We start from the raw sequence: 18,222 nt of genomic DNA on the forward strand, positions 1-18,222 counted from the left end.
ATATATATATATATATATATATATATATATATATATATATATATATTTACATTATATGCATCTAAGTTAGTAGCTAAATTAATTGAAACAACATTTTATCACTTTAGTTGTTCCAACTCCCTTGCCTCCACTGACGGAACTCCACTGGTCAATATACAGCTACCGTCAAGCAGTTTTATTGATTTAGTAATCCAATCTCTAGAGGTGCTAAATTTGTGTTTGTCAGTTTACTAACTGTGCTGCTGACCCGTTATCTTATTCAGGTGAAAGATGATGGCACTCCGGGCGATCTGCTTGTGAAGCAGGTGCAAAAGGATGATGCGATCATGTCCGCCACAGACGGCTACAAAAACAGAGTTAGCATTGCCACCAACTCCAGCCTGCTGATTACTCAGGGTTCGCTGACCGATCAAAGAATTTTCACCTGCTTGGTGGTTTCTTTAACCAACCTGGATGAATACCCTGTGGAAGTGAAAGTTTACAGTGAGTACGCACAACACGCACACCTATGCATACAAGCCTATGTAGAGCGTTACAAATCAGTTACTTATGAGGCTCAATTTCAGTTAACATGCTGTCTTAGAAGGATGTAGGAAGAATGCAGTGAGGCAGCTCACTAGATATTGGAACAGTGACAATATTTATAAATAAGAGCAAAGATAAGATTAAAGATAAACTTTTAGTCTGCAAATTCAAACTTAGCTTTAGTCTTTAACATCATGGCTATGATGAAACCAAACACAAGCATCAAATGTAAAATAGGAAAGTGGGTGTGCAGAATGTCAAATTTAGGAGAGAAGAACATGCTTGTGATCTGCTCTCATAGCCTTGATCTAGTTTGAGACAGACACTAGAGAAATGATATCGATATTGCACACTGATATGTTCCACCCATAGATCAGAGAGATATGGCTAAGCTCGGAATGGAATGCACATACTGAGCAGTACATACTGCATTCTGCCTAGCCTACTAGTTTTTGAAAATGTAGAATGTAAAACATTACACATTATCCAATGAAAAACGTTTAAAAACAGTTTGCTAGGGTGCCAAATGGCCTCGTTTCATTGCATGTTTAAAGTAGCAACTGGCGTCCAGTTATCATCTTGAAAAAAAAAAAATATATTAGAAAAACTTGGTAGTCATGTAGTTAGCCGTAATAGCACCTAAAATATGCACTTTCTCTTAAAGGAAAATTTCAGGTTCAAAACAAGTTAAGCTCATTCAACATTTGTGGCATAATGTTGATTACCAAAAAAATTTATTTAGACTCGTCCCTCCTTTTCTTTAAAAAAAAAAAAAAAAGCAAAAATCTGGGTTACAGTGAGGCACTTACAAAGGAAGTGAATGACGCCAATCCGTAATACTCACTGTTTCAAAAGTATAGCAACAAGACGTAAACAGTATGCGTGTTAACAAGATTTTAGTGTGATGAAATTGGTTACTTACCTTTCTATGTAAAGTTTTATCCAATTTTACAACTTCGTTGCCATGACAATGTAACGGCATAAACTCTAAAACGACTGTAAAAGTGACGATTTAAACTACTGTACATCTCAAATAATACAAAGGTTTTAAAAGAAGAATTAATATAAGTACTTCTATACAATTATAAGCATATGTATAAACTCTACATATATATTCAGATCTTATTTACCTCTTTTGATTTTGGAGTAAAATAGAACCAGGATATTTTCTTGACAGTTTTCAGACAGATGTATGAATGTCCATACAGTGAACGGTATTCATACTAATTATTGCAAAAATAGTAAGATTAATTTGGTAGTAGCATGTTATTCCCAGCTTAACCACTGATCTGTTTCTTCTAACCAAAGTCTGACACATTATTTCAGAGAAACCATCAGCTCCTGTGATCAAAAACAAAGCCAAAGAACTTGAAAACGGCAAACTGATGAAGGTGAGTCATTGTATTTAAACACTGCTCTTTAGGACCCAGAGCTGCTGCTGCTGTTCAGTCTCATAGCCAGTGTGTTTTCTCTAGTACATAAACCAGAAATTGTACTAACAATGTACAGGACCAAACTGTGTCTTTGTTTTTGTTACCCAGCATGTCTTTCCAGCAGTCTCAACATTGACGCTCACCTGCTGGTATCTCAGTCAGCTTCAGCTCTGAGACAGTACTAATGATATGGACATCAGTGAATGCGTCTGTGGGCCATACACACCTGATTTAGGCAGTGCTCAAGCGATTGTCTCCTATGGCTACACAGCCACATGAAACAGCCACTTTTATGTTGTCTGGAGTTTGAATCTCAAATGCAGGACAGCTGTGATATTATTCTGTTTTATGAGGAAAGGTGGGAGGACTGGTTTGAGAATATAGAAGGCTTCCCACGCACTTCTTGTGACAGTGTTTGTAAATGGAGCTGTGGGTTGCTGTTTTTAATTTTCTCTCACTTTCTTGTTTTTTTTTTTTTTTTATGTTGTTCAGAGCTGCAGAGATCTTAGAGCAGTGTTGAGGCAGACGTGTGGGGTGGGGAAGGCAGGGGTTGTTTATACAGCATTATGGGCTGTTTTTTTAGGCGGCCACCCACCAAGGTCTGTCGTGTTCAAAGTGCCGAGACTTTCTTAGAACAAGAGAGGGGGAGGGGATGGAAGGGAGAACACCTCCTCCGAATATCCCATTTCTAAACAGCTACTTGTCTTGAAAACATGTAGACTGGCAAAATGTCTGAGCTTAGATTCGTTCTGGAAACAGGAAATAAGCGAGAAATTAGCAAAGAATTAATTGTGCCTGTGACAGTATATGTGTTAGCTGGGAATCAAACCCATGACCATGGCATTGTCGGAGCCATTCTCTACCAATTTATTTGCCGTATTGCACTGTTTTAGCAACGGTGCAAACAGTGCCAAAAAGTTTGTGCTAAACACAGTTTTCATGCCGCAGTCCTGATCTTGTGGTCCAGAGTGCCGCGATCTGGCATACTTTACTGGGACTGTACAGCATCACTCCACCATTGTGATCCAGACACCTGAAACGTCTCAATATGCCGGGGAAAAATATATAGATGGTTGTAGTGCTATTCTAGTACATCATTTGATCATCATTTGATGAATCATAAACAAGTGAAAATGTGCACAGTCTTTTCAATTAAAATTAGTTTACTTACCATGGGCCATAATAGCGCAACATTAATTCTGCATAGATATATATAGATATACAATACATATTTAAAGCACAATCTATAAGTTTAATTTACTGGTGACATGATTTTAAACATGACGCAGCGTTACAGTGCCTGGTTATACTAGATTGTGGTTGGTTAGTAAATAAGATGTACTGTTGTGAAAGCTACTTTGAAACTGTAGCTTCCCAAGATACAGTAAAAGCTACTCTTTAAAAAAAGTAGTTCAGTTAGGACAACTCCCGAAAAGATTTAGCAGGTTAATGTGGGTATGATATATTGACAGGATATTGGTCTTGGTGGACTAGATCTGCTACGCTGCTGCTGCAGAGCATGTATCGAGACTTGCTACTAGGGATGCCGTGATTATACGGTTTCACTATTAACCAGCGATTAAAAATGTCACGGTTAATTTAATCGCAAGAATTTAGAATCCACAGTTAAAACTGTGAAATTCTTTATTTAGATGTGGCAAAAATAATATACATAATGTAGAAATATATAATATAAAAGAGTCATTCATAAGATTTTGTAAGTCTAAATGTGAAAACTCTTGTGTCTGTGTGGGTACTGGAGCTGTTGCTATGGTTACAGACGGTGGCCGCATGGTGCTTAGCCAGGTGCCGTGGACTGAACGTGAACTTTCAATTCACGTGAATCTGGGGCTTAAACGCACGAACTACAAAATATAATTCGATCTACCAGACTCATATCCACCAAAAAAGTGACTTAAATCGTCTGTTAGGGAGCATTTAAATGACTGACTGAATACGACGGATGTAAATTATGCAGATAGAAGTCATAGAAAGAAACGCATCTTACAAATGGGACAGGATGCTCCATTAGTCATTCAGCAACAAACTACTAAGTTTAATATTTTTAGCTTTGGTGATTTCAAAGTGATGAATTAAAAGATGCTACTTTTTGTAATGTTTAAGCATGCTGACACTGCGCGTTGCATTGCATGTAGTTACTATCAGCGAGTGAGCTTTGAAAAGTTGCATCTTTTCATTCTCATTGCTTCTGTACAAATTCATTGCGTTCAACAATAAATGTACATTTTAGTCATTATCTGACATTAAATTGCCTGCTGTGAGCAATGTTCCCATTATTATGCATAGTCTACAGGTTTATGTGTAAGGTATTGTGGACAGTAAATTTATAGTCTGTTGCTGATTCTTTATGTTGGGGTGTATGACAGACAATGGATTGCTTTAATAAACTGTTGCAGAAGAAAAAAACTGTTGGATGCCTTGAATTAGGTTACATGTTGCGCATCAACAATAATCTTGCATTTACACACTTTTGAAGCACTCCGGTTACATTGAAGCACATCACTTAGCTAGGGATGCTCATACACGGTGTCGTGCCCTAGACTGGAGCATCTCTTATTATATACCTCCTATTAATTTTTTGTGTGTTTATCAGTTCTCTTTCTAACATTTGTTTGGTATCTCACTATGGGTAACGCCTCGGGCGTGGCCAATCCTGGAAGCACCAATATATCGAATATACGATATATCAATCACAGCAGTGAGGAGGGAGTCCCATCTCCCTATATAAACCACTGTCATAGGTGCCTACTTCATTCTCGTTCTCTTCCCCATGAAGATTTTTGGAAGCTATCCTCAGCAGGACTCGTAAGAAGTGGTCACTTAACAGTTCATCAGGCGAACTGTTCAGGTACATCGCAGAACACGGCTATTCTTTTTGCAAGTATATTCAGTGTCAAAGTGAATATATTTTCTGTTGTATTATATTGTTTTCTCCGGGTGGTGTGAACCAGCGTGTCAAGGCGGGTTTGCAGTTTTTTTCTGCGGAGTTTCGAGCTGTTATAGCTTCTACCTTTACGGCAAGAGGATTAACACAGAATCAAGTGGCACAGTGTGGTGAACTGCTTCTGTATTCTTGAGTTCAGGTTCTGTCATGGCAATTGCGACCTCACCGAGCGGCGGAGCGAAGGGGAAGGATCCCTCCCGTCCATGCAATTATGGATCTATGATCTCGCTGAAGGATTCCCACCCGCTATGTATCGTCTGTCTGAGGGTCAGGCATGCACAGTCCGCATTCGCTAATCCCGAGTGTTGACCGCATTGTTCCCATTTTGTATGGAGAGTTTTGGAAAAACTCGGGTTGCAGCGTTGAATAATGAGGATCCCTATTTTTCTCCACTGCCAGCATCCAGTTTTCCCAGCATTGCTTTGTGGAGATGTGTCGGTTTTGGGACAAGCCTTTCTTGCACAGAGTGCCTGTTAAAGGTTACTCTACACTGGATGTGTACAAAATGGAGAAATCTGGGAATGTCCAGCCCTCCTCCAGTCGAGGCGTCGGTGGTGAATCACTTTCACCCTGATTTTCTGGCGTTTTTTTCCGTCTTTTCCCACTTCATTGACAGGATGGATGGAGAGATTGTCAGCCTCCATTTACCAAAAGATCTACCGATCTTCAGCCCTAGCTGTAAGGGCTCTTAACGCCACCTTGCTCCTCACAGCATATCTGACTGAGTTGATGGAGGAGATGGGCCGACAAATTGACGTGGGGGCGCCAGATGGCAGCGTTGAGGAGAAGAGATCTGTGTAATTGCGGATCTCAACCTACGTACATAGAGGAGCCGTCTAGAGCTGTGGCCACAGCATGGGTCTCGCTGTTGTGGGCGAACGGGCTATTTGGCTCTGTCTCTCTGGCCTGTCTGAGAGGGGAAGAAGCAGTGTGATTTGAGGAAAAAGTATGGGGAAGCGTTCGAGACCTGCCTTCCCCGAAAATCCACTACTCACCCCATGCAGCTGTCACGTTCCGGGTTCACAACCCGGGAACTTTAGGTTACTCGCGTAACCCCGGTTCTCCGATAACAGACACTAGGGTGGAGGTGGGTTTCAGAGAAAAACTCTTGCAGTATGCTGCAGTGAAACCGGCTTGCCTGCAAAACTGAGCAATTTAAATTTAGACAGAGAGATGCAAGTAGATTGGCTACCCGATTACATGTCAAAGGACAAATCAGCTTGCACCATGCGTGCCGATTGGCTTAAAATGTTACATGAGCCGATTGGCTAACCAATAACAAGCTCAAAGAACCAGTTTGTGCCACATAGTTTCATGGCTGAACTTTGGTAATTTAGCTACATTGCAAGCTACTGACAAAAAGAAGCTAACTACATTGAAGCTATTTAAAGAACAAAATATTTTTAGATATATCTAAAATCCAGTGATGATATTTAATTCTGCAATCAGAAGTTATATATTTAATTAGAGTGACATTCTCTTACAAAAATAACCATGGTTTTATTACCATGATATTTGTAGTAAAACCATATTAAACACAAAATTAACCATGGTTTCTGCTGCCATGGTTACTACATGATTACTATAGTAAAACCATTGTTACTATACTGTACGTATGCTGCAGTATTACTGTAGTAAAACCATGGTTAATTATATCCAAACCATGGTTTCCACCAAAAAAAAAAAAAAAAAAAAAACATGATTACTACAATATTACTGTAGTTAGTATATTAGTAGTAACAGCAACTTTAGTAGTACAACTTTAGTATTAACAGGCCAAAAACTATGGTTAATTTTTGTAAGGGTTAAACAAATAAGATGACAACATTAAAAAAAAATTGTTTAAATTTAAACTTAATATACACTAATAAAACTAGAAAATGGCCTCTATATTATAACTGAATGGAAATATAAACAGATAAACCGCTTCAATTAACTAAATATGTCGCTTCAAAAAAGAAGTCAAAGTACCCTTAAGGATGCACAGGACTCAAATGATTCAGTGAATAATTTGTGAACTAGTTCATTTATATGAACTGTCCAAAAGAACTGAATCACTAAAATGAAAACTAACCCAACTCTAAATATAAGAGAAATGTTCATTTTAACTGATTCAATTAAATGTGTTCGATTTCCCACCGCAACATGAGAGAGGACGGTTTAGCTGATCATGTATGATTTCTCCCTCAGCTCCATTGCTACGTTCGCAACACAATGTGACAAATTAAGCATTTGTGACACTACAGCACTACACGTTGGAAAATGCAACTCTTTCCTGGAAAATAGCCAAGCTACTGTCACACTACAGAAAAATGTAGTTTAGCAGCTAGTAACATTTAGATATCTATTACCCAACACTGATAAGATGCAAGTTTTGCGCTAAAAATACAGTGCACAAAAGTGGCGCAACTGTTTAACGAATTCACCCTAGGGAGTTCAGAGAGGAAGTGCTTAGTCACAGCTGGTCAGTTCCGTGGATCAGTGTAAACCTCAAGCTTCAGGCAGCACTCTATCCATTTGAGAGGTGATGTGTCATGGTCCAGCTCCTGAGGAGGGTCTGATGTGTTATCAGAGACAGGAATCATGCCAGGCGATTTCCCTCACTCCATTTCCTCGGACCCCCTCAGTTGTTCAGTTGTGGTTCCACTGCAGCTTGAATTTCTCACGCCACCCTGAACACCTGAGCTCATGCATCACCCACTGTCTACTCGCCTCTCTCTCTTTCCTGGGGCAGATAGCTCGTCAGCATGCAATCCTGTCAGCTTGTTATTAATGTGGGCCCTGATTCGCATCTAGTGGTGTTTTTACTCAACCAGAGAGAAGAGGAAAATCAAAAGAGAAGCAAGAAAAGGGCAGGAAGAAGAGAATGTGAGGAATCAGGAAACATGAGACCAAACCTGTATTGCAACTGCGATGTTTAAGCCCATGCACTGGGTGTTCACACATTGTCAATGAGGACATTTCCTACTGTATATATTCACTAGTAGTAATCCCATTGCTGTTTTCAAAAATTAGCATTTGATGTAGTGAAAATTGAATTGTAGATATCCATAATTCATAACCTGCATGTGATTAAATGTTGAAAGACCTTGCGATACAAGGAGTCAATAAAAAGTATTCTTTGTCAAAATAGAATGACATCTTATTTGTACCATCATTTGTGATCAGCGTTGGCCAGTTTTTTAGCCCATCAGTAACACTGTATGTGTAAATAGGGCATTAGGGGTGGGAGTCGAGCTTAAAGATGATGTTTTGGTCTCAAAGTAACTTCCCTGGGCCACCTCGGGACTTACCCACCACAAGCGCAGCAACGGCGGGACTAAAACTACCTTCAGTACATTGGTTATGAACCATCATTAGGGAAAGTCCTGAAGAAACCGTACCCTGAGTCACATGTAAATACACTGAAATCAGGTTCAAGGCAGTGACACTTCATGTGACAAAATAATGCAATCCAAGCCGATACTATGTGTCATGAGTCCATAAATGTATCTGAGAGACTCAGTCGAAAGTGAAAGTGTTTCAGTATCGAAGACTTGAACCTGATCCAAAGTTCTAAAGTTCATGCTGGTGAGATTTCAGTATATTTAACCCTTAGTGCTAAAGCAGATGCACTGTTATTTTGTGTGTGTGTGTGTTAGTTGGGGGATTGCATGGTGGAGAGTGTCAACCCAGCGGCAGATCTCATTTGGATGAAGAACAACCAGCCTCTAGTGGATGACGGCAAGAGTAAGTTCATATGAAGGATTTTTTTATATTTAGGAACTCAAATCTAGATTGCTTCCTTTGTAATAACCAGAGATGTCTACACTCGTCGTGCCTGATATAACGTGTCACGTCCTCATCTGATGGATACCCAGTTTCTGTTTTAGATGCATTGCACTGCTACTCCTTCCACTTTATTTGCTCCGTCTATTCACAGGCCATCAATATCGCTCTGGCCTACTAATTTAAATCATATTTAGTTTCATACAACAACTTGTACAGACCATTGTAAAGTGTAAATTGTTTCATTATCCTAAAATAGCCCATGCAAAATCAGTTGTTATACCTATAAGTACACTCATTTTACTGTTGTTGAACTCTGATTCATCTATGGTTAGCCATTTGAGGTGATTTGCAGCTTCGTCACTTCCATTGTTGACAGTCTCACACTGTCACAATGCAACACAACATCAGTCACTTCCAGTGTTGAGACGGTGTGACAATTGCTGTTTTTGCTAGCTCCAGTGACTGATGTGTCTATGTGGGGTTTTTTTTTGTGCAACCGCAGCGATCATTATCACATCTACTGTCACCAAGGACCCATCCACAGGTCTCTCCAGCACCTCTTCCAATCTGCAGTACACAGCCAGGAAAGATGATGTGACATCACAGTTCACCTGCACGGCAAAACACGTGTCGGGCCCCAACCATGTTTCAGCACCAGAGATCTTCCAAATTCACTGTAAGTGGAGTAACTACCATACATCCCCCTGCATAATGATCCTAATTAAATACCAAACAAAAAAGTACTATACAAAATAAATAATATTCTGGATTTTATTTTTTTTTAGTAAAGTAGATTTGCATTTATTATAGCAAAACTTGTGAATATGTATCTTTATTAAAACATTATTGTAAATGTTTTTGTAAACATCAAGTCATTAAGTGGGTTAGATGTTAATTCAGTAACCACTCTGATGGATTCGGTGATTAATTCAAAAGAATGATTCAAACTAATAACTCATGAGTCTTTTTAATGGTATGTTTAATTTAAACCTGTGCATTAATTCGAACATCGGATTACACTGGTACAATGTTTGTTTTTGCGTGCAGCTAGCGAAGACAGCACAATAGAGCGCAACAGTCTGGTTCCAGAAGTTAAAATCCCTTTCATTTTCTCCATAGGGGAATTGATTTTTTTCGATAACTTCTGATAATTACCGTGATCAGTTAGGTTTTTAATCAATGGTATATGCTTCTGTTGAAGCCATCAGTTTGCATTATTTGAACATCATTTAAAAATATCTTATTTAATATCAGAATTTCTGGTAAAGAACTACACTACCCATGATCCTGAAGGGGAAAATCCACCAATCAGAGAACTGCGGCCAACAAACATCCCCAAACATGCTCTGCAGCGACTGCCCATTGTGAATAACACAATCATCTCCCTACACACTGAAAGTATGGATATATTTGTATATTTTGCAGTAAACGTAAAATATATTGTTAGATAAACTTAAAATTAATAGTTTTTAATTCTGGTACGTCATTCGCTATGCTTCATAGGATTGTAGTTCATTTCCTCAATATGCTGTAGATGTTAAGTACTCAGTCTTGTACCTGTTTGTCTTTTCGTCTGATTTTAAAATAGTTTTTTGCTTCAAATTTAAGTTTGTAATGTTGTGATTCATTTTGAAGCTGGTTGGTTTGGTTCATGGTTTACAACTCTTTTAAGAGACTTTATGAAATCCCTATAGAAAAAAACGAATGAGAAAAACACTTTCAGAACCAAGATGGTTGAAAAAGTTGGTGGGTGCTGTTGCGCTCTATAGAAAGACATCTTGTTTTTTTAATTATTTTGCAGCACCAATTCTTTTTATCTCATCACACTCAATTCAAGTACATTTTAATTTGTCAAGTTGCAGTAGCACACAAGGGTACTACAGTATCGTGGAAGCTCACAGTAGCACAAATCAGCACCTCCTAGGGACGGTTCTGCCATATTAACATCAATAAAATCGTGGAGATGAAGACGAATTTAGTTTGTGTTGGTAGTCAAGATCTGGAGGCTTTCTTTTCATGAGCTAACATGTGTTTCTATGTTGCATGCTGCGTCTGCCGCTTTTATGTTTTATTTGTTTGATATTACAGCTGGTTTGAGGGGTCTATGTTCCTGGGTCTGGGTGTGTGTGTGTGTGTGTATGTGTGTGTGTTTTCATGTACATCTGTACATCACTGCCTCATACATGAAGCCATCTCTTGAGTCCATCATGAACCTTGAATTGAGGGTCTCAGCTGGTAGCCAGGCTCAATTTTGTGTTTTTTGTTTATTTTTTTTCTTGGTCTGGTCAAACATAATGTGTTGCTCTCTCTATCTGTCTGAATGCTGATCGGTTTGTTTAGTGCCTCAGGGTGCACATGTGATATGAAATCTCTGTGGCTGCTGGGTAAGAAAACGATGATGAGAATGAGTGAGAGAGAGAGAGATGGCAAATGGTTGTGGAAATGAAGGCATTTAAGCCTCTTGGGAGTCTGCAGAATTGAGTTGGTTCTCAACTGGTGGGTTGCGACCCAAAAATCTGTTCTGATAGGGATTTGGACAGCAGGGAAAAATAATGCTAAAAGCAAAAAATGCAACTCACCACAAAATAGTGCACACAAAAATGAAAAGTCTGCCATCATTTATTCACAAATGACAGGATTTAAATTTCTGGGTGAACTATCCATTTAATATTTTGGCGATTCTCACGAAACCTATTAAGATCCTATTGGTTACCTATTGGCTACTTACTGGGGTACCTCAGGGATCAATGCTTGGGCCACTTCTCTTCTCTATATACACAACATCACTGGGACCCATCATTCAGGCGCATGGTTTCTCTTACCACTGCTACGCTGATGACACGCAACTCTACTTGTCTTTCCAGCCCAACGACACCACAGTGACCGCTCGAATTTCTGCCTGCCTGGGCAGATATCTCAGCCTGGATGAAGGAGCACCACCTGCAACTCAACCTAGCCAATACTGAACTCCTTGTCTTTCCAGCCAACCCTTCTGTTGAACACAACATCACCGTGCAGCTGGGTGCACCTACAGTAACGCCTTCCAAATCAGTCAGAAATCTAGGGGTAACCATCGACAACAGACTAAATTTCACAGACCACATCTCAAAGACCGCAAGATCATGTAGATTTACACTCTACAATATCAGGAAGATAAGACCTTTGCTCTCTGAACATGCCACACAACTGCTTGTCCAGTCACTTGTCATAACTAGACTGGACTATTGTAACACTCTCATTGCAGGCCTCCCTGCATGTGCAATTAGACCCCTCCAAATGATCCAGAATGCAGCAGCACGTCTGGTCTTTAATGAACCAAAGAGAGCGCATGTTACACCACTCCTTGTCTCTCTCCACTGGCTGCCGGTTGATGCACGTATCAAATTCAAGGCTCTGATGCTGGCATACAGAACAGTCACTGAGTCTGCTCCAGCATACCTAAAATCATTTTTGCCACTAGAAGCCTGCAGTCGGCTAAGGAACGTCGCCTTGTTGTACCAACACAAAGAGGCACCAAAACACTTTCCTGGACTTTCAGCTTCATCATACCACATTGGTGGAACGACCTTCCCAACTCCATCCGTGAAGCTGACTCACTCTCTGTCTTCAAAAAACAACTAAAAACACATCTTTTCCATGAACACTTAACCAGTCATTAAAAAAAAATGAAACATTTCCTGTTGCACTTTTTCTGTTTTGAATACTATTCTGATGCTAGTGATACTTTGTAATACAGCACTTTTCATACCACTGTCTCCTAAGATGATTCGTTTATGTTTTCCTCTTTTGTAAGTCGCTTTGGATAAAAGCGTCTGCCAAATGAATAAATGTAAAATGTGGTACTGGTCCTATTTTATAAAAAAAAATTTTTTTGCAAATAGAAATTAAAGCCTAGGAAAATTGATTATTAAATCACTAAATCAATCAGAAAATGTCCTTTGTGTTCAATTTTAACATTATCTTTTTATAATTTAATTATTTCAGCTGTACTTTATACAGCATGATTTTAATTTTAAATATAATTACAACATTATCTTTTCACTGTAATACTGTAAAAACGAACTTTGCATTACGGTAATGAGAATTGGGGGGTAAAATGTGCTCAAGTGTCCTGAAAATAATGTAAAAATGCAATTTAGCTTTTTCTTTATGCTAAATATAATGTATTTTTTAATGTTTTGTATTAATTTAGTTAAATTTGACCAGGACATTTTTTTTCTAGTTTCAGGAGAATCACCCATTTTTGCATTTTTTGGGGGCCTTCGTGGCAGTGTTCATACATTTCAACGCTTGATTTTAAGGACGATAAACAATTTTGATACTGCGTTGGGTCAACGCTTGTGCAATGAAAATCTTGGTATGGAAACGAACCCAGTTGAGAACCACTGTCACAACCATAACATATCAATTAATATATAAATTTTTGAGTAGAAGCTATTTATTTTCATAACATTTTTAGCTTTAAGTTATATTAATGTGTACAACACAAAATATTAAATATAAGGTGAACTTAAAGTGATACATAAAGTAAATGATTAATCATGAGTCATACCGTAAATAAATAAAGATGAACTTTGGCTTAAAATCCATAAAATTACACTTTTAAGTACTACGAATTCAAACCATAAAGTTCAGAACCAATGAAATTAAGTAGAAACAATAATATAAATGTTAATTCTAAAAACTTGCTATTAGTTGTTGAATCTTATTCATGTGATATACCTTTTTAAAGTAAACAAATTTGAATTAACTAATGGTTTTGTAGTTATGCTGACATAAAATGACCATAAGTTGAATTTACTTAAAAAGTGTTATGCGGGGGCCTGGGTAGCTCAGTGGTAAAAGACGCTGGCTACCACCCCTGGAGTTCGCTAGTTCGAATCCCAGGGCGTGCTGAGTGACTCCAGCCAGGTCTCCTAAGCAACCAAATTGGCGTGGATGCCGTGGTGGAAGGCGTGAAGCCTCCACACGCGCTATGTCTCCGTGGCAACGCGTTCAACAAGCCATGTGATAAGATGCGCAGGTTGACTGTCTCAGACGTGGAGGCAGCTGGGATTTGTCCTCTGCCACCCGGATTGAGGTGAATCACTACGTGACCACGAGGACTTAAAAGCGCATTGGGAATTCCAAATTGGGTGAAAAAGGGGAAACCCCACCCCCCCACCCCACCAAAAAAAAAGTGTGATGCAAATATGTTACACATATATTTTAAGTAAATCCAGCAAATCGTTGTTGTGTTTTTTTTATCTGTGTAGAAAATGTTTTTTTAATGCTAATTGTTGGAAAGTCACACCACACCTGTCCGACAACAACCATCTTCCTCTGTTTCCTTTCTCTCACTTTACTGTCCTTCCTAATGTCTGTTTTTTTCTCTCTCAGACCCTACAGAGAAGGTGAGTCTACAGGTTGTCTCTCAGAGCCCCATTAGGGAAGGTGATAATGTGACACTGAAATGCCAGGGGGATGGAAACCCTCCTCCCACCAGCTTCAACTTCAACATTAAGGTGAGCGATTGCCGACAGTGTCCACAGCACCCACGCCATGGCAAAGGCTTGTTTGCCACCCGAATGAGGGATCTGTCTCTTCAGGGTCCAACAGTTTAATAACACCATCTCTCTCTGTCTCTCTCCCTCTGCAGGGTCAGAAGGTCACGGTGAGGAACAAGGATGCGTACACTCTGACTGGCATCACCCGAGTCGACTCTGGCGTGTACAAATGTTCCTTGCTTGACAATGAAGAGATGGAGTCCACTCAGATCATCACAGTGAGCTGTGAGTGGACACCAAACTTTTCCTTTCCAATTAATTCCCTCCTTTATGGTACAAAATAAGGAATGAGCGAAGCGTTAATCAAATCAATCTTCAGTAGGATTAGCAAAGTGGGTGGGACACCAGGCAGACAGCTTAATTAAGCATTTTTAACTTGAGTTGAGCAAGACTGGCAAAGGCTCCTGCTCACTGATAAGCTCTCACACTCTGCCCTCTTTTAATACTTTTCTCTGAGGTGAGAGTGTGTGTGTGTGTCTGTGCCAGTTTTGTTTGAAAGGCCTGATGATTTCCATAATGTTGGTTTAGTGACGCTTTGGTTCGGAGGCTCAAATGTATTTCACCGCATTGATGTGGTTTCAAAGCTGGTGGCATCTTAATCATCCGTTTGAGAAAACAATTGTGTGAGCAGGGGGTCGGAGGATTGGGAAGGTTATGAGGGCACCGCAGGTCTGTACAAATGCATTTAGTTGGCGGAGAGATGTGACGTGTTTAAGTCTCCTCAGTGGCTGAAATGTTTTGAGGACACTGCAGTGAACTGATAGAGTTTTAAGCACTTGTCTTTCGTTATTTACCTCTTTCTGACTCCCTCTCTCAGTTCTGGATGTAAGCCTCATTCCGACAGGAAAGGTGTTAAAGAAGTTTGGGGAAAGCTTGGTGGTGTCGTTGGAAAAGAACGCCTCCACTGAAGCGAAAGTGACATGGACCAAGGTAAGAGATCTAAGGGGATGTGATTTTACAGGAATGCAAGGATTGGCAAAAAATTCTACAAGAATTGGTTGCAAATTGGCCTGGAAGGTTTCACGTTCACCATAGTCGTACTAGAGGCTCCCCAATGGGATTTGACAAAATGTAGTTATAAACTGGGTTTGGGTCTGGTTTTCATGTACAGTATAAATTTGGATTTTGGGTTTGCCCGATGGGACCTGACAAACTGTAGGGTGTTAGGCCGGGTTCAGGTATTTTATTATTGTTGTTGTTTTTTTATGTATAGTTATTAAATTAAGAAAAAACATTTAATATTGTAATTTATGAAAAAATAATTCCTTCATAATTGAGTACTATGGAGGGCCAAATGATTCAAAAATAATAAATATTTAAAGACATCATTAAATACTTAATGAAATAATTAAGACTGTAAAATCATTAAGTTGATCATTAAATCACTAAATCTCATTGAGTGATGTGCCGATAACCATTACCCTGAAAATGAAAAATCAACCCAAAGATAATGGTAAAATGAAAATGGACACAAACTAAATGAAACACAAGGCACATTTATTGATTTGTTTATTAATTTAATGATTTTATAGTTTTCTTTTAACTATTTCATTATGTATTTAAATATTTAATGATGATAATTTTGAGTAATTTGACCCTTCAAAGAGTCCGAGCTTAGCAAGCAATTTCGGATTGGGGTCGGGTTCCATCTAAAAAAAAATTGACTGTACCAGTTGGTTCAGATCAGGTCACGTTTATGGGCCGTGATATTCGAGTTTAATACAAGTGAAGCTCAATCGACAGCATTTGTGGCATAATATTGATTACCACAAAATTGATTTCGACTCATCCTTCATTTTCTTGAAAAAAAGCAAAATTGGAAACTTGTAATGGAAGTGAGTGGGGCCAATTCGTAAACACTAAAATACTCACCGTTTCAAAAGTATAGCTATAAGACAATATGCATATAAACATGATTTTAGAGTGATAAAATTACTAACTAAACTTTTCTGTGTAAAGTGTAAAGTTGAAACTTGCCATTACACGTTACCATTACAATGTGACATTGCATATCCTAAAATGACTGTAAAAACAATGGTTTAGACAACTTTACTGCTTAAATAACACATATGTTAAAAAAGGAATTAATATAAGTGCTTTTATAAAATTAGAAGCTTCATAATTCAGCCTTTAAACCATCCAAAAATTGGATCCATTCACTTCCATTGTTAGTGCTTCACTCTGTAACTCTTTTTCTTTCTTTTATTAAAGAAAGGGATGGACGAGTCTGATTTTTTTCCACTACATATTACATTATGACGCAAAAGCTGTCGATTGAGCTTAGCTTGTATTGAACCTGGAACATTCCCAAAATGCCCTTGCACATACTAAGTCATACTAAAAAAAAAAAAAAAAAAAAAATGTATTATTATTTTTTCAACAGGATAACCATAAACTAGACAAACTGGCCAACTTCTCTCAATTAACGTATGCCGATGCGGGCCTGTACGTGTGCGACGTGTCCATTGAAGGAATCAGACGCAGCTTGTCTTTCGAACTTACAGTAGAAGGTAGGACATTATGTTATACACACTTACACAATCCAAGCTCGTAGTGTGACCAAATACCTTTGGTCAGGTGTTGAAGTTGTACTCAAAAGTCTATTTTCACAACTTTTGTGACTTAAACATAAATATGCTACTTTTTTTAGGTGGTCCAAGAATTCTGAGCTTGACGAAGCATCGCAGCAACGACGGAAAAAACAAAGTCCTGACGTGCGAGGCAGATGGATCGCCTAAACCTGACGTGCAGTGGAGCGTCAATGGAACTGATGTAAGTCAAGAACACAATGGTACAAAGCAAAACACAGTAACTACGCTAATACTGACACTGAGAAAAAATGGCTTTAGATCTACTTGGTTTTATAGTGGACTTTGTAGTTACTGCAATCAAAACACAAAAAAAGTTTTCATTGAATCTGAACATTGTTGAGCCAAATCTGTCTTTCACAGAACAAACTTAGATTTGTCTCAGATTTGCATTTACTCAGTTTTCACAAAATGTGTAGTAACTGTTTTGCCTTTGACAGCAGCATTGTTATTTGCTAATCAGAATGTTAACATCACATTTTCTATATTATTGATGTCCTGAGTACACCTGCATCGACAAACTTTTTACAACATTTTGTGGGAAAGGGAAAGATGACAGGTGCACAAGTGTTTGAAGTCGCAAGTTTTCATCACCCCGAACTGAAGCACAGACTTTCAATTTGTGTAAAAAAAAAAAAAAAAAAAAAAAAAGGAAAATTGGCTTCTCTGGGACTGAAATGATGTTTAAAAATCACACACACACAACAAGTCATTATTCATCCTGTGTTCTTGCAGACTGATGGGTCTGGAGACTAGCGGCACATTGCAGCAGGTTGAATGTGCAACTTTTCCTTTTGTTCAGGTTTTTTCATTATTTATCCAAGTTGCCTCCTCAGATTGCCTCTCACTGCCGCCTCTGAGGGGAGGTGACGTGTCAGTGTGTGGCGCGTGTCTCCTTGAATTCATCCCTCCCTGTTTCCGCTCACTGTAAGACCGGAACATCAGAACAGGATAATGAGGACAGAGAAAGCAAGACACAGAAAACTAGCTTGTGTTTGTGTGTGTTGTTATCTAGACATCCCAGACATAGTATGTCCCATGAGACCCAGAACAGTGTTTGGGATTTGATACAGAGCAGTCTGACCAATGTGGGAGACAAGAACAGATCTCGTTGCGCTCTCTCTCTCTCTCTCTCTCTCACACACACACACACACACTCACTCACTCACTCACTCACTCACTCACTCACTCACTCACTCACTCACTCACTCACTCACTCACTCACTCACTCACTCACTCACTCACTCACTCACTTTCTCTCTCTCTCTCTCTCTGTGTGTCACAAAGTGTACTGCAGATACACTGCAATACAAACACACACACTGTTTCTCACACTGTTTGGGCAGTCTCAGCATTCTCTTAAAGGGATTATATGGGGTCTCTAAACTTGTTAT

At 39.0% G+C, this 18,222-nt stretch overlaps 1 protein-coding gene across 2 annotated transcripts in view; it reads left to right on the top strand.

Moving 5' to 3' along the window:
* Nucleotides 1-18,222, top strand: part of alcama (activated leukocyte cell adhesion molecule a) — a 106,757-nt gene that overhangs the window by 76,500 nt on the left and 12,035 nt on the right. For both annotated transcript variants that reach the window (XM_051683712.1, XM_051683713.1), the window contains exons 3-11: nucleotides 264-483; nucleotides 1,852-1,916; nucleotides 8,565-8,652; nucleotides 9,197-9,370; nucleotides 14,074-14,198; nucleotides 14,333-14,465; nucleotides 15,058-15,170; nucleotides 16,624-16,750; nucleotides 16,891-17,012. In XM_051683712.1, the coding sequence (XP_051539672.1) occupies nucleotides 264-483; nucleotides 1,852-1,916; nucleotides 8,565-8,652; nucleotides 9,197-9,370; nucleotides 14,074-14,198; nucleotides 14,333-14,465; nucleotides 15,058-15,170; nucleotides 16,624-16,750; nucleotides 16,891-17,012 (1,167 nt within the window). The remainder of the gene's footprint in view (nucleotides 1-263; nucleotides 484-1,851; nucleotides 1,917-8,564; nucleotides 8,653-9,196; nucleotides 9,371-14,073; nucleotides 14,199-14,332; nucleotides 14,466-15,057; nucleotides 15,171-16,623; nucleotides 16,751-16,890; nucleotides 17,013-18,222) is intronic.

The sequence above is a fragment of the Myxocyprinus asiaticus genome, chromosome 42 (genome assembly GCF_019703515.2).
Source record: "Myxocyprinus asiaticus isolate MX2 ecotype Aquarium Trade chromosome 42, UBuf_Myxa_2, whole genome shotgun sequence".
NCBI lineage: Eukaryota > Metazoa > Chordata > Actinopteri > Cypriniformes > Catostomidae > Myxocyprinus > Myxocyprinus asiaticus.